General features: G+C 40.3%; 1 protein-coding gene across 1 annotated transcript in view; it reads left to right on the forward strand.

Annotated features, from left to right (window-relative positions):
• Positions 1–909: 909 nt before the first annotated feature.
• SPOCK3 (SPARC (osteonectin), cwcv and kazal like domains proteoglycan 3) overlaps positions 910–23,847 on the forward strand; it is a 111,854-nt gene continuing 88,916 nt past the window's right edge. The window contains exons 1-2 of the mRNA XM_083755869.1: positions 910–1,091; positions 1,314–1,511. Coding sequence (XP_083611995.1) covers positions 1,314–1,511 — 198 coding nt within the window. The 5' untranslated portion in view covers positions 910–1,091. The remainder of the gene's footprint in view (positions 1,092–1,313; positions 1,512–23,847) is intronic.

A 23,847-nucleotide genomic window follows, 5' to 3' on the forward strand; every position in this document is an offset into this window, starting at 1 on the left:
TATCCCTAGCAGCGCCACCCAGAGGGAAAGCACAGATGGGTGAGAGGCAGCTGCTGCTTCCCCCGGCCACCCTCTTGTGCCATGCCTGCTAGAGAGAGTATGAGAGAATGGGCAGAGGTGGTTGCTTGGACCATGAAACTGATCTTCCCTGCCCAGGGAGTGAGCGCATGAAAGGCATCAGGAGCAGCCACTCTTTCCTTCCCCCATCCAGAAGTGGCAGGAGGCAAGGACAGCCGCCAACCTAGATGGCTTTAAGGGAGGATTAGACAAATTCAGAGAGGAGAGGGTTGCGATGGCTATGCCTCTATAGTTGGATACCAGCTGTTGGAAAGGACAGGAGGGGACGTTCCCACAGGTATAGGACTCAACGCCTAGCGGCTGAGGTCCCTTCAGTCCCCCCAAAATATCTGAGAGGGCTGGGCCCCCAAAGTTTATTCAAATAGGGGGCTGCGTCATGTGATCTATTATGTGGGACGGGGCTTACCTGCCCCCCCTCCAATATTTTATTCAAGTTGGCACCGCTGCGCACAGGCACCCGGCTGGCCACTGAGACCAGGACGCCGGACTAGCCGAGCCACGGGCCCGATCCAGCACGCTCCTCTGACGTTCCTCTCGAGCCCTCAGCCCCTGTTTCCAGCCTCTGCTACAGCGCAGGAGAGCCTTGCGCCGTCTCCTCCCCGGCAGCAGCTCTTCCTTCAGGAGGCAAAAGAAGCTTGCACCATACGTGCCTCGCCTCACGTGTAGCTCTCGGGCCCGCCACGCCGAGTCTCCTCGCGCGCGCCCCGTCCGGAAGGGCCCTCCCGCGTCCCCTCGTCAGCCGAGAGAGCTTCTCGCCAGCAGCTGCCTGCGGAGCGGAGCCGAGCAGCAGAACGAGGGGGGAGGGCCTGCTGGGCGGGAGGAGGCGGGGGCGGGGAGCGCGCGCTGGCGCCAGGCGCTGAGTGGACGGCTCGAGACGGCGGCGCGTGCAGCGGCGGCGGCGGCAGCAGCAGCAGCTCCTCCAGCAAGAGGCTCAGTGGGCAGCGTCGCGCTGCGTTTCCACAAGCAAGAAGCTGAGAGTCCGGAGCGGCGGCGGCGGCGGGGTTGGCGGCAAGGTGACGGAGTGGGCAGCGCGCGCTTTTCCCCTTTCGACTCGCGCTTTTTTCTTCCTCTTATTTTTCTATTTTTTTGCGGAGGGGGACCGGCTTCTCGCCAAGGGAGCCTTCTCTGTGGAAACCCCCCTTTCTGTTTCGCGAGGGGAGGGTGCGGGCGCGCGCGTGTGTGGGGTGCCTTCGGGGGCTAACCCGCCCTCGCGGTGTCTCTCTTCTCTCCCTCAGATGCTCAAGGTAGCCGCCTTCGCGTGTGTGTGGGCAGCCGCTTGGTGCAGTCAGGCGGTGGTAGCGGCGGCGGCGGCGGCGGCAGCGACGAGCGCCGGGGGCAGGTCAGACAGCGGCAATTTTCTGGATGATAAACAATGGCTTACCACTATCTCCCAGTATGACAAGGAGGTTGGACAGTGGAACAAATTCCGAGACGTAAGTGTGCCGTGCTCGCTTGCTCGTCCGCCTGCCTGCCTGATCCTTCTGCCACTGCTGCTTCTCCTGCTCCTCTTTCCCCTTCCTCTATCTTATTTCTGCTTACCTGGGTTTTCGCTGCGGGCGCGATCACCTTTCCTCTGCGAAGAAGTTCTCCTGCGCTTTTCTGCTCCTGTTTCGCGAAAACTGGCATGGTTCCCTCGCTCCTCTTCCCAGATGCGAGCAGACTTTGTTTCCCCTGCAACGATCTTCATTTCCCACTGGCGGCGGGTGCTGTGATGTCTCAACTTTTTTTCCTGGGTGGTGTGGGGGGAGATGTAAAGGGTTTTTTGGGTTCCCCACCCTTCCCTTCCCCGCATTGCCTTGAGTGTAAAAAGTGCATCCCCACTGTGGGGAGCTTTCTCGCTGCTGTTAACTGAGTAGTGTAAGGATCGATCCGGTGGCTTAATGGACCCTTTAAAAGAACTTGAAAGTCAGAGGAGGAGGAGGGAGACACGCAGACAATGCTACTTGGGGAGACTTGGATGTCTGCGAATGAATAAAAGCCCTGATTGATGGTGATGGGCTGCCTTGGGGGGCGGGTGGACTTTCCCACCCCCATGCCACCTCTCTTTGTGCACGTGCAGGCCAGGAATATATAATAATGCTGAGAACCAGGGGATGGAAATGGTGCTGAAAAGGCAGGCTTTTGCTGGATGCAGGGGGTGGGGGAGAGAATAGACATAGAGGAGGTTAAGAGTCGTAACTGGAAAGGAGAATCGGATTTTTTTAGGGCATGTGTTGGTCCTGTCTTTAACCCATAGTTCATGGGAAAGATGCTTCCCTTTTGATGGAAGAAAGCTGAGTTTTCTCTGGGAGGCTGCTGGTGGAGTGTAGCTGCTGCTACATTGTCATCTCCGATCCTAGTGTTTTATCTAGGGATCTGTATTCTCTAACTGGAAGAGGGGGATGTGCTTGAGTTACAGTTGCAGTGCTTTTTCACCCCATGGAAAGCAGCTGAGTGAGTTTGGTGGAACATGCATGAAGCCAGGGTCACATTAAAAGCTAGGTAGGGAATGCAACTTCTTTTTCTTTCTCTCCTCCCTCTCCACTGCCCCCTCACTGATCAAATGGAGCCCAAGCAAGGAATGTGCTAAGGGGACCTCAAATCTCACACTCAGGCAGGTCCAGTCTGTGCAGAGAATGTTTCTGAATGAATGGCTAAGGGAGAATGTTAGTACTAGTTTGAAAGCATCACCAGTCACTTTAAATCTCCTTGCTCTATCCTTTTCAAAAAGTTATCATGAGACTAAATATAAATTCTTAAGAAGCAACACATATGTTGCAAGAAGTAATGTGAATGCTTTGCCATACTTTTTGTGAATTTTTCTTAACTTAGGCTGAGACACGTAAAGTTTTGCAGTGGAGACATCTTTGATCTGTGCAGCTTGATGTATGTGGCCTGTGAAACCTTCTATGTAATTGGAAACAAGTCCTATGTCATTCACTCAAACTTAGTTGCAAGTTAGTGTGCATTGGATTGCAGCTTCAGTCTAAATATTTACTAGGGAGTAAGCCACATTGGACACAGTGGGACTTGCTTCCAAGTAAACAAGCATAGCATAGCATTGTTTAGAATCTTATCTCCTTAGAAGCAGTTGAATGATAATTATCACCATTTATTGAAATCTTACTCCTCTAAAAATATCTACTTGAAGCTTTGGAAACTCTTCTCTACTGTTGAATTTTTTTAATGGGAAAACTTTTTTTTAAAAAATGTCAAAGTTTTCTTGTTAGAGCAAGCATACTTTGGATTGCCATTGTGTCTTTACTTTGAAGAAAAGCAATAGCTGAATGCTGCTTAATTTTTTGTATGCATGTTAATAACTTTGGTTTTAAATTAACCCCCCCCCCCACTGAATTACTAAAAGAGAGAGAGAGACTGCATACAGTAAGTGGTCGTGGTCTCTACACTTGAGCCACTAATATTATCTTATTATGACAAATTGTCCGTTTTTCATTAGCACTTAATTCTTTGCACATTGCTCTGTGCTCTATATTATTCTGTTTATCACTTTAAAGAAATATTTTTGAAACCTCCAGCAAACTCTTCTCTTGTGCTTTAAGTTGCCAGAAAGCTGGCACCCCAATAATAAGAGCAATTTCATCCTCTAAATAAAATTAACATGTTTTGGCCCTTCTTTGGGTTCTAATGGTGTTCATAAAAAAGACGGACAAATGAGAGTAGACAATATAGGATAGGGTCCTCACTACTGTTTTACTAGTAAGGAGAGAAAACGTATGTCAAGGGCATACCATCTTAAGTTGATAAATCATGAACAATGGAATGTCAGAGGTTTTCTGGAAATAAGTTAATCTCAAGCAATAAGGTATCATTTTCTGTATTTGAGATTGGAATAGGTTTTCTTGGCTTATGAATAGAAAATACTAACTTCTGGGTTAGAAATGTACCCTGCTTCAAAGTATTCAAGGGGATTGGTCACAGCTTACTAGTTCCTAGGCTGCATCATATTCTTATATGCTGAGCTCCATGAACTCTCTAGGGAAAAAATGCATGGGAATGGGCTTTGATTAATAATAAGCATCTTTCTGAATTTGTTTATAGTGAAAGATTGATTTTGCTATATAGCAGTTAAGTAAGGAGTATTGAATGTTGTGTGTGTGATAATTAATTGAGGGTGCTTATTACTACTGCAGTGCAAAGTTGCAAAACTTACAGTGGTGCTGTAGGCTGATTTTATCTGTAGAATCATTTTAGTTAGCAGCTGAATTTTCAGTAAGCCAGTGTGTCTCTTTGAATGAATGAATGAATGAATGAATGAATGAATTGGAAAGGAATTCTAAGTGAACTGTTAAGCAAGCATCCATACACCATGGTTTCAAACATCTACCACAAATTGCATCACATACACTTTAAACTTTTTTGATTTCCTTGACACTAGAATTTCTAACTACTCCTTCTCAAAAAGAGAGAAAAATGTTTGTCTTGAGACTTTCAACTGGTCCCTTCAATAGTTTGTCTGTATTTGTGATTTAATCTGAAATCATAAGTTTTTCATGCTATTCCTTCTGCATTGCCAGTGTATGTATAGAATTTTTGTCCATGCTGGAAATAGCATAAATGTATGGCCAAAAACAGTTGGGCAAGTAAAGGTGTCCACATGTGCATGACTAAATACATTTCAATAGTAGGTTTCAATTTTGTTTTTTAGCTTTGATTATTGTATGAAATGTTAAAAAATGCACTCCTCCTTAATGTAGAACTAGAGGCTTGAGATTTTCCAGTTCAATAGTATGTGATTATTGTAGGATGTGGGACTAGTGTCAAATCATTGTATGATATATCCATGAAGACTGCGATCTTGTGAATACTGAAGTGTAAGAATAATGTAACCTACTTCTGAGATGCATATGATCATCCTGCTCTTGTGTTAACTGATACTTTCAATGCATTATCCCATAAAACTGAATAAGTAAATGCATTGTAAAAGATCCTTGTTGGTGTTGTGTGTGGTATTATTGGGATATTAGCCAGTTTTTTTTCTGTATCTGAAACAAACAAACCTGTTCTAAGTATTAAAGTATTTGGAGAATACTCCCTATTGAGTCTTCCCATAAAATGTCCTGGTATTGTGTCTGTTTAAAATATGGGTTGCTAACCTGTGGCCTTCCAGAAGATGTTGGTCTGCAGTTCTCATTTTATTTCAACTAATTCTACAATTCTTTAATCATTGGCTGCGCTAGTGGGGGTTAACGAGAGTTGTAGTCCAATAACATCTGGAGGATCGCAGATTACCCATATAAAGAAATTTCAGAGCACTAGTGATTCAATCCTATATCCACTTATTTGGGAGACATCCCCATCGAACATAAGGCTCTCTTGTGTTAGCTGGGCACAATTCATGTGGAAGAACTTTCTCCATCACAGTAGATTCATAAGACAAACTCCACCTGTTGAATGTTTTACTGTGCAGCAGCTGTTAAGGGTACAGGAGACTCGGTCATGAAAGGATGTAGTAAACCTATCTATGCTTACCACAACATCTGGATTTATTGTAAACAGAGTCTACATATGTCCATTTTTCAAGGAGAGCTTGTGCTCAATACATAAAAGATGGCATGATTCCACTATCCTGAAACAAGTAATTTTGAAGTAGTAGCTGTTGATATCAAAGTGGCTGACTATTTAGGAATGTTCTGAAATAATTTAAGATTATGGTTACAGCTGCCTGAGCTTTTTAATTCAGCCTCAGCAAATAGGTGGTGAAGGCCTGGGAATACATTTTTAATACCTTAATAATATAAAAAGTGTTCCTTTATTTAATTCCACTTCTGTAGAACTTTGTTCTTTTTTTTTTTGAGTGTGGAAAGGATTTAGAATGTTTAAACAGTTTTAAAGTGTGTGACAAGCAAGCTTTCTGTAAAATAGGAAAAATCCTATCTCTTTCAGAGGTAATTCTGGTGTGAAAAGAAGTATTTAAAGGCTTAACTCAGAGTTAACTGACAGGATTGATTAATGTGTAAGATAATGACCCTGACTTCTGGCTCATTGGCTCAGCTTTCAAGAAGTGATTTAGAACACAATGGAAGAGAATAGAGAGCTGTTCTGAAATAATTGTCCATAATCGGGGAATGTCTTAGGCCAACATTGGCTTTACACCATGTTGTTGCAACTTTGCCTGATGTCTTATAATGTTGGCATTACATTAAATTGGATTTTTCACTAAAATGATATCCATGGAATGGTGTAAATTTCAAATAATCTTTAGTACTTTATATGAAACTTAACATGACATTTCTGCTTCTTAAAAGAAATGAATTCTCTTGTGACAGTCCAGAAGAAAGTTATTCATCAGCTACATTGCAAAAGCCACGTGTTACCCTGAAACAGCAGAAAATGTATGTGTTGGGAGTATGTACTGACTTTGTACTTAATTCCAGTAGTGGTCATATTACAGGGCAGAGGGGCAATCCTGATGATGTTTAAACTGAAAATTAGCTTGATGAAGGGTTGAAGAGGCAGTATTATTTGGAAGCTTGTTTCCCATGGACATCTGAATATATGGCTTCATGACTGAGCTGAGATGTGAAACTAGGACATCTAGCTCTTAACCATGTTACTACACCAGCTGTTTACATTAAGTAATATGGGTGATAGAATCTGGAAAGATAATATTCTTGAAAAATGAAATGGACACAGCTGACTACTGACTGACTCTGGTCTTCTAAGTGTGACTCTTAACTGGAAGGTTCCAACAACACAGCAGGATTCCTCAACTGTCAAAAGTAGCCCATCATCAACTATACAGAAAGCTAATGCAATTTCCCAAGAACTGGAATAGCCTTGATCAACATTACCTTGAAAAGTGCTGATCTTGTCCAATAAGAAAGCCAGATCCCAGTCTAAAATTTCAGATTTTCTTATTCTTATGCAGGGGCTTGGTTTTGTGTATACACAAAAATAGCATATCTCCAAATCCTTGGAGCCACCCCGTAGCCAGCTGGTGGTGATGGTGGGGGGTGGAGAGAATCCCTGGAGTTCATGTACTGAGCAAGCCTTGCCCAACAAGCAAGTCAGAGCTTAAAAGTTCTTTTCGTGCTGAATATAACCCCAAGTGGATCTGGTACAAAAAGAGCTTTTAAGCTCCATGCCTCACTTGGATATGACTTGCAGTTTCTGCCTTCAACCATGTATGGTTGAAATTATGCAAGTGGAAATGCATTTAGGATGCCGGCATGCAGTACTCTTTTCCTAACTGAGGTTTGCGGAACAGCAATCAAGGAAAAGCTACAATCCAGCAAGAAGCTCCCAGTGGTGTTATAATGGCCAGAGTGTCAACAAGGACGCACCTATATTTTGTTGTACTTGACTGCAGAGATTTCAGGATGGCATCCAGAAGGATTTCTTGGACTGTGCTGTGCTGATCTGTTCTTTGTAGGATAAGTGCAGGGTTTTCTTTTTTTGTTTTGACTATAGCCCTATAGCTCTCCCTCAGTCATCTCTCCAAAGTTAAACCACAGCTACTATGTTTATCAGACTTGTTGCTGAACCATGAAGATCTATAGACTGAAGAAACAATATATAGCCTCCGGCAAGGAAACAGAGTCCAGGTCTGAAAGTAATTATTGATGAGCCTGTTGATTACATGATTGAAAAGTATCACATGGTAAACATAGTTGGTTTTCATTAAAAAAAAAAAAAAAGCATGGAACATCTCATGGGATTGATAGCCAAGTAGGTTAGCCACCTAACTTGGGAGAGCCTCTCATTTTCTTTTCTCTTTTATATAGACGGGGGGGGGGGGGTAAATGTCCCACAGCAGTAGTTCTGTAATATTTTATTACTTTTCTTTTCTTTACAAAGTTGCTTTTTATGCTCAGGGCTTTGACATATGCTATAATATTCCTAGTTTGTTCATCAATAATTCTGTTGCAGATTATAGACAAGAGCAACTAGAGGAGAAATTCTGAGGTGACTGAAATATAAATTAACTTAGAAATCTATCCTGTCTTTATACATTTATCTAGTATTTGTGTCCTGCTAATGAATTCCTATTTATCCCTGATTCCTTGTTTGACCTCAGAGTAGTAAGGGGGAAAGAAACAGTTTAGTCAAATTGCATGTAAATAGATTGGTCTACTTGTAAATGAAAAGTAGGGAGGAGGGAATGCTCAGGTTGGCTAAGCGATCTTTTCTTTGGTCTTGGAAAGCATTAGTTGAGAGAAGCTGATTATACTGCTGGATATTTCAGAGTTAGAAGAACATTAATATGCTCTTCTTTAGATTGGCCTTGTAATCTTAGGTAAAGTAGATAACTGTTTCATCTTGTCTTTATCGCCTTTCTCTGAACAAATAATCTTTCTTTTACTTGCTGCAGGTGATTTAGTGGATATGGATATCCACCATTAGTCTTGTCTTATGTCTTTAATCTTATTGGAATTGACTTTTGCCATCTGTGCCTATTATACTGCAGCTATTATAAATAGTTTTGGGATGTATGAATACGTGGTGCCAGCAGACTTTCTTCTTGTTTTATATATAACTTGAGGTGAAAAATCTGGAGACAGAAATCAAGTACAGCATGGTTTTAATGCTCAGACTGTTCTGTTTCTTCTAAAAAGGGCAAGGCTTTCTCTGTTCTGCTTCTAATATCTGAGCCAGAAGAATATAAACATTGGTATTTGAATACTATGTATTATACTCTTATGTTTTAATGTGTATTTTGTGTAAACCGCCTAGAGGTTTTTACAATTAAGTGGTATACAAATGATGTTAAATCTTTGTCTTCATTTCATAGCTGGTAACATAGATTGCTGCTAAGTGTTTATAAGAGGGCTGTTCTATATAGTGGTGCATGTGCCATGTTTAGCTCACCTTTTCTAAGCTTTCACCTATGAGTCACTTACCTGTTTCTAATCTTGTCACTTGATGATCTTGTTATCAAATCCTTTCATAACATTTCCTCCTTTATTTCTGCCTTAAGTGTTTAGTTTCCTAAATCTGTATTTAGCTTGTAAGCAGTACACCTGTGTAGTAATAGTTTGCATCTATATAGTAACTGTTTTGTGTGAAGTGGCTGTCACTGTGCCCCTGGATTTAAAAAAAAGGTTTATCACATGTACACAGTACCTGTCAGTCGAGGTAAGCTTTCCAAATGGTAAGCTTGTTACTTAACTGCCACTTCAGCTAATCATGTAAGTTGGCCTTTGTTAGCATGGATTCCTTATGCTGTTGACAGCAAAGAGATTTGTTTTGAGAATTTTATTCTGCTTATGCAGTTCAGTTCACTAAGGTTTGTTCTCACCATGTGATTGGTGGGTGGAAGAGTTAAAACTCCCTGGCTTTTCCAAACCCTTATTTATAGTTAACAAGATGGAAATGGGCTTTTGTGCATGGATGTTCATTTTGGCTACGATCCATGCCATGCAAAAGGTTGCTTCACCCTGCAAGTACTTTGAGGAGTGCATGTGGATGGTTTCTGTACGGTGAAACTCATGGTTGGTGCAACTGTTAGGAGTATCTGTTATGAATGGACTAATTTCAGGTACTCTCACCTTGCAGATGATTAGCAGTAGCAGCACTAACCATCTCTTTGAGGGAACCTCATCTTTGGTAGTGTGCATAGAATAGAGCCTGCTGTTGTCTGCAAGGAGCTCCAGATTGTCTTTGTCTTGTGCATCACATAGCATACAGTTGATCAACAATTGCCAGCTGGTGTAAGCAGCAGACTTCTACTGGTGGCACCAGCTAAAGGTTCTTAATAGCTTTTGGGGTGACATTGACCTGGTCATTTTGTGCTCTATGTGACACACAAACATGGGAAATAATATTCTTATAGCTTCATTGTGTGCTGTTACATTCCTAAATGTCAAATGATACCCTTATCCATCTTAGATGCTTTATGATTTTCATAGCAAATTTACTAGAGACAACATGTTAGACTTACTAGTTGTCATTCCAAAACTCCTCTTAAATTTGGTTCATCCAATATTGAAGGAAGTACTGCAACTTCTTGGCTTTTCTTCTCTTCAGCATTTGCTTCCTGTGAAATCCTACTGAAATATAAGGGATCCATAATTTTCTACATAGGATTAAACATGCCATGAAAAAGTGAGACTTGGGCTTGATCTTACCCTTGCTATATTTCTAAACTTCTTGCAGTTCTCTGAATAATTGCAGATTAGAATATTGAATGTATTAGTTGAGCAGGAATCACATTTTATTAAACCTTTGTTTAACTCTGATCTTGCCACAGTGCTAAGTGGAAAGCAGGCATAAATTTGCCTGCAATTTAAGTAAGTCTGGGTCAGGGATATTTTTCTATTGGAGATAAGTGCTAGCCTTTTAATAAAATCATGAGACTTGTTTAATGCATTTGTAATTAATTTTCATATTTATTATTAATAATTAAAATGGCTTACCACCTCTTGTCCAAGGACCATAGGTGGTTTACAATATAAAACACAAAAATACATAAGGTAGTAACAGACAAAAACAATATCCACCTGTAACAGTAATGCTTTACATGTAATATTAATGCTTTTGGTTGCTATATGCAATATAAATTATTTACAGAATTGTGGCCCACATTGATAGGCTTCAAAAGTGTGATAAGTGTCATTGCCCTGCATAACCTAGGTTTTCTTAATGTATATCATATTTGTTGTGGTGTACCTGCTCAGCAATTTTTAATGATGCTCAGAGTTATTGTTATGCATCATGGATTCTTAGCTTTAATGGGACCCTTGATAGGACTCTCTAGTAATTCAAAATAGAACCTTTCCTGCCTTTTTATTTTGTTCTCAGTCCACTAATTATTGCTCCCATATGTGCCACACTGAAATAAATGTGAAGCAGCATTGCTTTGTGGATTAGAATATACATCAATAAAATGATGATTGTGCACAGAGTGGCAAGTGGAGCAAATACAATCTCTTTTGACATCTTATTGCTAAATGTTGGGCACCTAGATTTGCAGCTTAGGTTTCCTGACAGCTGAAATAATTTAGGAAGATGTGCCGATTATTATGTTTTGCTCTGTTGTTGTTCTGTGCTCATCTGTCCCGAGATGCATAAACGGCACTATCTTTGATGTGGTGCAATTCCTGTATTTGTTCTCAATCCTAAAACATGCCTGGCCTGGCATAGAAGATTGTAGGACTGGCTTAAAGATTAGTACATCCGTAAATGGATAATATTTGCACCACCTTTAATGTAAATATAGGCTAGAATGCAAAGGTTCAACACAAACAGTGAAGCCATGAGGAATGATCTCACATTATTTTTTATTTGGTTACTGTTTAAACTACAGTTTTGTCACTTTAAAAATGTTGCTACATTTAAAAAAGGTTTCATAATTTTTCACATAGCATAAGCATTTACGGTGGTTCTTCCTTTGTGTCTTTCTTACATTCCCAACTTTCTGTCAAGCTGAGGCAATGAATGCTGAGGCATTCTTCTATCATCCACATTGTCCTAATTCTCCTGTTTTAAAGCCCCGAGGGAGGGGTTGGCATAGAGGAAATACAGGGTAGTGTGATTGTCCTGAATCTGGCTATTTAGAAAGCACAAAATGGGCTGGGCCAAAAAAGCCAGCATGGCTTGAGAAATTTGTAGTTAAGATTATGTTGAGTTCTGAATCACAGACAAGATTTGTGGGATATGGGTTCAGTGAGAGTGGCTTTTGTATTTTTCGGAGTAGGTAGCCCACTTATCACTCTGTGTTTACAACTTTGCTATTTGCAGTTTTGGACCACTCTTTCAGTAAACTGAGAGTCATGTGATAAATTCTCACATTATTGGAAGAGTGAATTCTGAATCATGAAGCAGGCAGAAGTGTATGACTTTTGATTTAGTTTAGAAGAGATGTAGCTCATGTAATAATGTAAGCCGAGCAGTCATGGCCTCTATTAATGACTGTAATTTTAGTTGTTGCACTAATAAGCTTGTAAGATGAACAGTTGCTTAATGGCTGGATATATTTTGCAAGCTGAAATTAATGATCTTCGTTATCCAGCTGCTCACATAAATCACTTTCCTCATTGATTCTTAAATGTGATGTATGTTATGAAAATAGAAGATCCTGGAGTGAAAGTCTCCCATACTGCTAACTAAGAAGACTGCCACCATAAATAATTATAAATGAAGAAGAACACTTCAAATAGTCTGTATCTTGCATCTTAGCTTTGTAAGCTTTGCTGATTTTAAGAACGGGATCCTGGTAATATTAGTTCTAATTGTGTTTTGCCTACAAACTCCACAATTCTATGATTCTATGCAGTGGATGATTGGAATCATGTCTGTGTGGCCCTGCCTAATGTGTGCAGGTTTGATCCATTTGAAATATTTGCATAGGCTCTCCATAATTGTAAGGCGATAAACAGCAGTATCTTGCATATGTGTCCAGGAATGTGCATGTGCATGTATTCACACACATGACGCTTGAAAACAAGCTTATGAGAGAAGTAGTATCTTTGCTGGAGTCAACTGTGCACTGCTCTGAGAAACATTCTGAATTGTGCTATACCCAGAAATGTACTGTTACATAGAATTATTCCACAAGGTGTGGTGAATGTGTGAGTTTGGGTACCTTGAGTAAATGTAATCAAGAAAGATTACCTCTCCAAGATAGCCTCTTGAATAGATTGAATAGATTTCCTGCCTGCCTGGACACCTAGAGTGAGCTGCTATTATTTTTCTCACCCTAAATTTACATCTTAGTAGCATCTATGTTTACCTAAGGAGTGCCTGCCTCTAGAGTCTCAGATCTTGCAATCTGCATCTGATGACCTTTCAATTGCCAAATGGCTTCATTGTTAGCATCATAGCAACTCATTATTTTCATTGATTTAATCATTACACTTCCTGCCACAAAGCAACTTGCTAGAAATGGTCAGAAAATGAATGGTGTGTGAGCGAGAGATTACCCAGAGCATGCTGTTGAGTAGTCCAGTCATGAACACAAAATAAAGGTTAACCATGAACCCTTAACAGGTGGGGTGAAGTACAGGGAAGCAAAACAGTATGTAGAGCTAGGGACAGACATCATGAGGGAGCCAGAAGTCAGAACACATGACACAGACACACAGTTTATATGGTGGTGAGAATAAGAACAAAAACAAGGGATGGGAGGGGGAAGAAATAGAGAGGTTAAGGGATGGAGGCTCAGGCCTGTGAAAGGGCAACAACAGAGAGAGGCTAGGGGAGATTTTGCTGTGGTTCATTGCAGGAAAGGAAATCATTTTCTCCCATAAAAGCATGGGCTCCCAAATTTGTTTGTGTCACATTTCTTATTTGTGGAGGGTGAGTGGACGCGGAGGTGTTTGACCAAGAAATTGTGCTTAAGATTCTCCCATATGTCCTTTATGCTACTCTCAGGTGCAGTTCTTCACTCATTTATGAAACATCCTTTTGCACTGCCTACCTCTTCCTTTACTATCTCTCCTTCCTCTATGCACTACTAAAATCACCACAGTCATGCTTTCTCTGTGCTGCTAAAAAGAGCAATAGAGACATGGCATTGTGGCTAGAGCATCTGCCACAATAGCCACTCTAGGCACACAGCCCCATTTACATGCTTTTCCCCTCCCTTCAGCCAAGATAGGATATGGAGGAGGCAGTGTGTCTGGAAAAGAAGCAGCAAGGTATATTTTCACATACTACTAAGTACTCTGCACTAGATTTGATGTAGCTAATCACAGAATGGATCAAAACTCCATGAAGAAATATGCGTCATCATTTCTATTCATGCAATGTCTGCTGAAAATACTCATATTTGTTGACAGAGCTGAAACCTAACTCTGCTACTGCAGCAGATGAAATGCTGTGCTACTTTAGGAAGATTAATTGAAGCACCAGCACTGTTGACAGGCCAGTTTATGTCTTTGTATTGTACAAAGAGAAAACCCTGTAAATCGTCAGGCTGCAGGAACAGAGTTAACAATGATGGTGGCTTGAGTGCATCCTTCAAGAACACATTGGGCTTTTCGACATGATCATGAAACATTTTTCAGCCTTCAGCCTTGTAACCAGTTAGATCAATAAGTGTGAAGTACATATCAGAGGTATTTACAGGTGCATAATTAGGCATTAGATCATGGGTAGGTAAACTAATGCCCAGGGTCTGGATCTGGCTTAATCGCCTTCTGCATCCGGCCCACGGATGGTCTGGGAATCAGCGTGTTTTTACATGAGTAGAATGTGTGCTTTTATTTAAAATGCATCTCTGGGTTATTTTGTGGGGCATAGGAATTCGTTAACCCCCCTATATAGTCCAGCCCCCCACAAGGTCTGAGGGACAGTGGACTGGCCCCCTGCTGAAAAAGTTTGCTGACCCCCGCATTAGATTGTGGTTTTAATGTACTTACATCTGACAGATTGCACCTCCCCCTTTCAGTGTATTTCTAAAGGTCATACTTGTTCTCCTGCCTTACATCATAACTAATATGTACAAAAGTTTCCAGAGGCTCCTCTGAGTTTTGATCTTGAAAACTTTGCAAAATAGAAAACAAAATTTGGTATGTTATCAAACCAATTGTTTACATGTATGTTCGAGCAAGCATGGTTTCTGAACACAATTTGTGTCCTGAGGGTAGCAAAACCTCTTCCCTTTACAGGAGGGGTCATTAATTTTTGACTCTTCAAATGTTGGATTTTAGCTCCCATCATCTGTGACCATTGTCTACTCTGGCTGGGGCTAAGGCAAGTTCCTGTTAGCCAAGCAGCTGTCCATCTGGTGGGGAAAGTGGATAGAGATGTTTTTCTCCCTCTCGTGACACTTGGAACTATGGGGCACCCGATGCTGGAAAATTCAGGAGAAACAAAGTACTGTACCTCTTCACAGATTACAAAATTAAACTATGGAATTGCTCCCACTAGAAGCAGCAATGGCCACAGTTTTGGTTGGCCTTAAAAGAGATTACACAAATTCATAGAAGTTAAAGCTATTTTCTACCTCCACTATCAGAGGGTGTATGCATTTGAATTTCAGCTTCTGGAAACCACAGGAGGGCAGAGTCCTGTTGTTTGTGCTCAGCTTCTGCATACAGGTTGGTCATTGTGTTGGCATCTGGTTGGCTACTGTGTAAACTTAATGTTGGACTGGAAGGGCCACTGACCTTTTTCAAGAAAGTTCTTGCATTTTGTGAATGGCAGGGTATTGCCTCAATTGCATTTCAGTGCAAGTAAGGTTGTCTTGGCATGTGCCTTTATAATACACACACTTGCTTTGTTTGCACAATGTGGTCAACCAAGCTGTGGTTTAATATGACCGAATGAATGTGTGGGTTCCTGGAAAGCTGCATGCTGCTGCTTCACTCCTCCCCAGTATTTTTTGATTCCTGCACCACATTGAACTATGTAGCAGTTTGACTTGGAATTTTGTCTGAATGTGTTTTGTCTACTTGCTAATTATGAGCTCTAGTCAAGAACAACCTGAGAGTTTTTTTAACCACACACTCCGGTTTGGCCTTCAGCCTATAGGCTTAGGCTATAGCTGTAAGACCAAGAGATCAGGAGATTCAAAAATGAAACAAATATATTACTTAAAACCTTTTTAAAAACAATATAATTATTTAATAGATTTGATAATAAAACTAAGCTTTGGTTGTTGTGTGCTTAAATAGTGATGCTACCTTAAAGAAGTATCTGTTCACTCAAGCTAGTTTACTTTTGTAATAAAAGCCAATAGTCTGTGTCCTAATTTTCCCCCAGTTAGCATTCATTGGATATCTTATTCTTAAGTCTTCTCATAAGAATGCATCACAAAATTCTTTTATTTGCTTTAAGACTTGTAGCTTCTTGAGATCAGCTGTCTTTAGTTTATCATCCGGCTTCAGTTTTCATATAGGACATTAATGGAGTCTTCCTCTCCCTGCAGACCTTATCAGCTTCCGCAGTTTCAGTTGCATTGTTGTTCTGCTTTTGGGCAGCTGCTGCTTGTTGCCAATCTGTTGCTTTCCCTAACTATCCCACTCTCAGTCTTGGCTCTTTCTGGCACCTGTCTTCAACTGATGGTCACTGTGTCATCCTGCCCTTTTTATAAGCTTGTAACCTTTTAACCTCATACAGTCAACCATTCACAAACCAAATAGTATTGTGGCTTATGTATGGGTAAGAGCAAAGGGGCTGTGCGTGGAGAGAGAAAACCTCAAGTACACCCTGATGCAATAAGAATGAGGTATGAGCATCTGAACTGAGCCAAGTATGTTTCCATGTAATGGTGCCTTCTGAATTCTTGGCATCCTGAAAGATTTCCTAGCAGTACAATATTTGAAACTTTGTCTCTTTATAAAAATTTCAAGAGCACACAGTTGTATCTAAATTTCAATGCCAGGAAGTGGTTTATGTAGCTATTACAATACTACAGTACATCATAGAGCAGTTTGGGGCTGCTAAGGCGAGAAATAATTCTGTTCTTACTGCATCACATTTGTAAATAAAACAACAGAGTAAATATTTGGGAAGCAGTATTTCTAGTCCAGAAAACAGAATCTTTCCCAGTAACTGAACACCTAAATCTGAATGTGCAGAGGAAATTGCTTCAGTGATGCATTAAGAGTTAGCTAATTTGTCTACATTCTGTAGGAGTATATACAGCAATAGCATTTATTCAAGCAGAAGGGCACAAACAGTTGCATTCTCATCGTCTTGTACTATGTATTGCATGTATTACACATCACCTTGTGGGAAGAAAGTCACCTGAGAGGCTGTTGGTACATGAAGAACTCTCAAAGGTTATTTACTAGGTTCAAGATAGAGCTGTGGCCTGGAAGCAAGAAGGATCTCTAGTGTACAGTGACATACCTTTAAAACAAGCAAACAAACAAAAAAACTATGGTGAAAATCTAGTAAGTCAACTGAGACAACATTTCAGGGGTCTTCTGCACCAGATTTATTAAAACTATGTACAGCATGCATTTGATACATCTTTTCAAGATTTCAGCATGCAATTGTTTCTGTAAATGGGTTAAATTATGAAAATAAGGTAAAGGTCTGCTATGGTACAGCTAGGTAATTGTGAAGTTTTGTGAACAGTGGAGGGAGAAAGGAGGACATTCCTTTGCATTCCTCTCACCTTCATGACCCTGTTCTGTAACTAAGCAGTTTTTGCAGTACTGCTGAGTTACAAAAATGATGATTATTGCAATTGTTTACAAAGTATTGTTTTATCCTTTAACAATTTTTATGGTAGTTGGTATAAATTTGAACACAGTCCCCGACATTCACATGTACCCTGTGAACATCTGTAGAGAAGGATATATAGTTATACATACAAAAGCTTCCCTATGTTATGGATCCCAATCATTCAGAGTTCCAAGTCCAAGGAAAACCTCCAGCTCAGTTTAAATAATATTACATTTTCAAGTTATGACTCCCAAAACGTTGTATTTGTGTTAACTGAAAGAATTAAATCTTACGAAGGCAAAATGTGAATACCCACAAGTTTACTTTTGTTTATCAATGTACTTTCTTTCTTAAGGAGGTTCTTAAATCCTCCACTCCATTTACAAGATCAAATATACGAAATTCTTCACTGATGTATTTAAAGCCACTGAAGAAAAGCTGATAAAAAGCTGAAGCTGCACAGTTAAATGATAGAATGTATCTAATATTTTTTGCAAGGCTACAATTTCCTTGTTTCTTCCTTTGAACATGTTGCAGTCAGGTATCATTTTTGTACTCTGAAACAAATTCTCTCTCTCTCTCCCTCCCTCCCTCCCTCCCTCCCTCCCTCTCTCTCTCTCTCTCTCTCTCTCTCAAAACTCATGCCAATTCTTACCATCTTTGCCAATTTACTGGCAGGACAGCTCATAGCCATGAACAAAAGACATTCCCGCTTCCAATTTCCATTTCATACTTTCTAAGCTAGGGTGACTCATCAGTTTGATTTTTTAAAAGCAAAGATGACTAGCCTATGGCCCTCTTGATGTTGGACTCCCTGATGATTGTCCATGCTGTCTGGAGCTGATGTGAATTGGGAGGCTGACTTGGATAGTTCCTCTGTTTTAAAGGAATGAAAATGAATATTTTCTGTGAGGTACTTGGTAGAACTTAGGAGGATTGTCTCTGTTATTTGAAGAAAGAACACAAGATCTAGAACTCACTGGATAATTTGGATACTTTCTTAAGCAACAGATAAGATAGATGGTGGCAAAGGAGATGGCCGTCCCTTCTTCATGTTCTGTGTCACTACATCCTGCTAATGTAGGAATTATATGGGTAGGATATACCTGTTCCTGTTTCATACAGTTTCTGACTGGGGAGGGAGGAAATTGTGCATAGATGTGTAGGGGAAAGATAGGAAGGATATATATACAAACACAGTGAAATACTCACACACCACTGGGGCTTTGATGGCTGACATGTCTTTCCCCTTTCATTTGATAGTGAAATCACAGCCATCAGTTATCTATCCATCCTGTGTGTCAACAAATGCTGATGAAAAAATAAATATATGCTGTGCTTTTGTAAGCCTATGGATCTGAACTGCAGCACCAGTTCCTCTTTGCATTGGAACTAATTTCCAGATCCTAGAGATAGAAATGGATGTTCATTCCCATAGGTGTTTTTCCTGAAAATAATTTGGGTAAATATAACTTGTCCCATTATAACAGTTAATTCTAGTTCTTAGAGATGAAATAATGTTTACTTAATTTGCATTTCTCTGGGACTGGAGAACCAATGGCTTTTTTTATACTATTAAGATTTAGCACCTGTTAACCATTTTATAAATAGGACGTGGGTGGCACTGTGGGTTAAACTACAGAGCCTAGGACTTGCTGATCAGAAGGTCGGCGGTTCGAATCCCCATGATGGGGTGAGCTCCCATTGCTCGGTCCCTGCTCCTGCCAACCCAGCAGTTCGAAAGCACATCAAAGTGCAAGTAGATAAATAGGTACTGCTCCGGCGGGAAGGTAAACAGCTTTTCTGTGCGCTGCTGTGGTTCGCCAGAAGTGGCTTAGTCATGTTGGCCACATGACCCAGAAGCTGTACGCCAGCTCCTTCAGCCAATAAAGCGAGATGACCACCGCAACCCCAGAGTCTGCTACGACTGGACCTAATGGTCAGGGGTCCCTTTACCTTTACCTTTAACCATTTTATAAAGGGACGCAGGTGGCCTAAGCCACTGAGACTCTTGGGCTTGCCAATCAGAAGGTTGGAGCTTCGAATCTGCACGATGGGGTGAACTCCCTTTGCTCTGTCCCAACTTCCGCCAACCTAGCAGTTTGAAAGCATATAAGTGCAAGTAGATAAATAGGTACCACTGTGCCAGGAAGGTAAACAATGTTTCCGTGCACTCAGGCACTCATCAAGGTCCTCCTTGCACCAGTAGCAGTTTAGTCATGCTTGACACATGACCTGGAAAGCTTTCTGTGGACAAATGCCGACTCCCTCGGCCTGAAAAGTGAAATGAATGCTGCACCCCATAGTCAACTTTGACTAGACTTAACCATCCAGGACTCCTTTACCTTTTAAACATTTTATAGCAGTTTTCATATTTATAGCTTAGGATATGAAATTTAGAAGTTATTAGTTTTATGAGCAACAAAGAGTGAAGTGATATAACCATTAATAAAAACTCCCACAGTGACAGCAGCAGACAAGTAAATGAGATTGTATGATGTTTCAATTATGTGTCATGGAAAAAATGCAAGTTATTGGGCTTTTAGTGGCAGAATGATGATGAGGTTGGTGGGGAACTAACATAAGGAGAACAAACAGCAACAGTTTAGAACTGGCATGATTTTCTCATTTGTAAAATATTATTCATTTTGATCATGATATATCTGTGTTATGTGTTTCACCTGGTATAAGCTTGTAGGTTTAAGCAATTTAAATTGTTTAATGACTTTCTTACAGCCGTATTTTACTTTTGTTTTCCTTCTTTATAAAAAAAATCTTATTCAGTTATTTATGTAGTACTCAGAATATGAATAAAAATTATTTGTAATTTATCTTCATGATGCTCTTAACAACATAAATTAGATTTGCCTCAGAGACAGTGGCTTGCCCAGGGCCATATCGGGCTCAACAGGGATTTTCCCACTTTCCATGTCTTCCACTCCACAAATCTTTATATTTCTTGTCTCTCTCCCACTCCACTGTTAAAATTTGTCCACTCCTTAGAATATGCTAGGAAGAAGAGAAAGCTACTGTATTGCCCAAACTGACAGATAAACTTCTTTCAATGAAATTTGGTTACGCCTAGACAATTAACTATTTACAGTGGTACCTCAGGTTACAGATGCTTCAGGCTACAGACTCCGCCAACCCAAAATAGTACCTTGGGTTAAGAACTTTGTTTCAGGATGAGAACAGAAATTGCGTGGCAGCAGTGGGAGGCCCCATTAGCTAAAGTGGTGCTTCGGGTTAAGAACAGTTTCAGGTTAACAACAGACCTCCAGAACAAATTAAGTTCTTAACCTGAGGTACCACTGTATATACTTCTATGCTGGTCCTTCTCACACCTGCCACACCCTTGAGGAATCATATTGTTCTTAGTAACAATGCACTAGTCTTGTTTCTGGAAGCCCTGTCAAAATTAATGCTCCATTGAGCCCAGTAATAACTTTAACATCAAAATGAATGTTTTTTCAAAAAAATTAACACCATATGTTTGGCAGGTTTTTAATATGAACACTTAAATTGATTTTCAGTAACATTTTCCTAAACTTAGTTTTCAATTATTGTTAATGCTCATCAAACACTTCATAGAGCAGCAACTTTCTGCATTACATAGACACCTAAGTAAAGATTGACCTGTTTGTCTTATGTAGAATGCAGAAGGGCATTGCTGGCAGATAACCACACATATCATATTGGAAGATGTGGATTAATGAACTCTTGATGTCACAGCTGACATTATTAGGTCCAGCAGTGCTGTTGTCTGAGTAGATATGGGCATAGGGTTGACATCTGGGTTTGTTAACAATATAGGAATAACCCAACTGGCTAAGGGTAGATTCCTGTGGTTGTGTCCCTGCTCTGTGACTTGACGATGTGACTGGCTTTCTATAAGCAAGTATAAATATATCACCCACACTCTGTGTGGAGGGAACTATCAATATCCAGGACAACATATTGTTAAATTTCCATGGGGTGGCGGGGGAGAGAAACTAAACAATATGAGTAGGCAATAAAGTTGCATGTCAGTTTTGGTGAGCAATAGAAGTACTAGTTACTACTGTTAACTTTGCAGGCTGTATCCTTCTGAGTAAGATTAGACTATTAATTCAGTTTTATAGGAGGATAACAGATTGAAAGAGTGTCCAAGGTCAAATCACAGGTTCAGATACCATACCAAAGAACATGAAAGAGCTCTGGGCTTCTTCATTCCCTGCAGCCAAACTGCAGTTTGTTCCAACCTAAACTAGAAACCACATTTTCAGAACTTTAGTTTTGGTTTGCACAAATTAGTTTGTTCAGCTCTAGTGGGAAACTGCAAAAGTAGTAATATAAGTGGGAAATGCAGACATGGGAAGGTTATGTAAAAGCAAACTATGAGCTGGCATTATGTCTGAACTAAGCCAGCGATCCCATGGTAGATAAGTGTTTAAGATCTTTACTCTAGTTCTTATATATTCAAAACTAGCTATTTTCTATGGGAGCACACCAGCTGTTTCTACTACTTTAGAATCTTCATTATTATTTGACCACTGTATGGTTTTTATTTAAATCTTCCTTAGATTAATTTTCATTTTCAAGTTATTTATCTTTGTATAATTTACATGAAATGGTTATAGCAATGAATAAGGAGGCTGTTAATGACCAGAATTTGGACAATCCTAGGGGCAGGGAGAGCATCCAGGCGTAGGAGAAATCACTCTGATATAGGCGAAATGCACTTTGAGAATTTGATGTTAATCTGTTAATTAAAATAGGACTTCCATTAGAAGAATGAGTCCACTCTGTTTTCAGATGTTACGGAAGGCCATATTGTATATAAAAGTATTCACATCTTGCTTCAATTTCTTGAATAAGTGGACTTTTTCAAGCTTACAATATATCTACTCTTGAAAATTAGGTGATCAAATCACTGTGTGAGGAAATGTATGTCACGTATGAATTCATAAATTAATGCAAAGATAGCAGTTTTCTAAAATTAGTTAAAAATAGGTTTAAACACATCAGTACCTGTGTATGGGAGGGGTGTTTGTACATGAAGCTACATTTGAAAACCATTCAGAAACTTCCATTTTACAAAAGGCATAGCTATTCATTGACTGGCATGAGCCACATGGAGCATATCTCACCAGTTCTGAAACAACTTTATGGCTTCAGGTACCGTATTTTTTGCACCATAGCACTCTCTTTTTTCCTCCTAAAAAGTAAGGGGAAATGTCTGTGCGTGTTATGGAGGAAATGCCTACGGGTGGCATGCCTACGGATTTTCCTCCTCTAAAAACTATGTGCGTGTTATGGTCGGGTGCGTGTTACAGAGCGAAAACTACGGTAGTTCCCAGATACGGATATGAAGTGATAGTTCTGCCCTTGGCAGTCTTCTGCTGCTTGGTTCTGGGGTATTCTGCTTTTAGAGATAAGATAGTGGCAAATGAAAAGCAATCTCCCGTCTGGTGATTCTGTGGGATAGAACTTCACCTACAGGTACACCAGCCACCAACAATGTTGTCATTTTGGTGCCAAGTGGAGTTCAACCTTTACTGTTTATTCCAGTCTTCTAGGTTTGTAATGGATGATTTGGTTTAGCGTTCTTTGTCCAGCTGTTTATTATTGTCTCTGTGCACTGTTTATTTTCTTTTTAAAGGATCTGTTTTTGGGAGCTCAGAGACCTTCTGTCTAATGCAGGGATGAGGAAGTAGTAGCCCTTCAAACATTGCTAGATTATTGGTTACGCTGGCTGGGCTGATTGGAGTTGGAGAACAACAACATCTGGAGAGCCACAGCGTCTTCCTCCCTGGTCTACTGGGTTATTGGAGTGAGAGGACAGGAGGAGTCAGGCTGTCACTGCATTCTGAGCCCATTTGGGAATCTTCCTTTTAGCCAATATATACGGTATATTCTGGTCCCAAAAGTAGTGTCTGCATCTCTTGGTAGGCTGGAACCTGCTGCAGAAATACTCGCCCCATTTTTATTTTTATTTTTATGAGGAGGGGAATTATTACCAATGTCTGTGATTTTTCTGCAAGAGGAGTTCTGTATTATAGTCTCCTCCAAATGACTTGTTAGTTGAACACTCATTCTTTTTTGCTTGCACAAAGCTTAAGCAGAAGTTATACAATCACTGCTCTTTATCGAGCATTCTTTCTTATTTTCTTTGCAGGGATGTCTCACATAATCCCATCCATTGATCATTATCCCATACTTTTCCATACATTTCCCCATAACTTCCTTAACTGCAAAAAGTCTGCTGTAGTGGATTTGTTGCCCCAGAGCACTTCAATCATTTTTCATTATCATTTAACCCTTCATACATATAGTGATGTCTGTCCCTTCCATAAAATACAGTCTGGAGGAGACCACTGTCTTTTATCCTGCAAAACCCCACTCATAGCTCTTCATTATCTGTGTTCCTGTGCTGAAGGTTACAAATATGCAAGACAATGGGCACTTGAGAGATGAAGCCAGGCTATCAATTATAACAGCTGTACCATCATGATAGTAAGATATTTAAAGTACTTAAGAGATTGTTATCAGAGTGTGAAAGTTGCAAAATTGTTTTTAACCTATGCCTTTTATAAGCTTATTATTACTTACATCTATCTACCTGTGTACTGCCAATGGCGGCTAAGCAATCCAATTCTATATATAGCATTCTTTGAAAAGGAGATGATGGCACAGCTATATTTAAATGCACAGTAGTTTGAAAATAAAATG

This window comes from Podarcis gaigeae, assembly GCF_964106915.1.
Source record: "Podarcis gaigeae genome assembly, chromosome: 9".
Classification (NCBI taxonomy): domain Eukaryota; kingdom Metazoa; phylum Chordata; class Lepidosauria; order Squamata; family Lacertidae; genus Podarcis; species Podarcis gaigeae.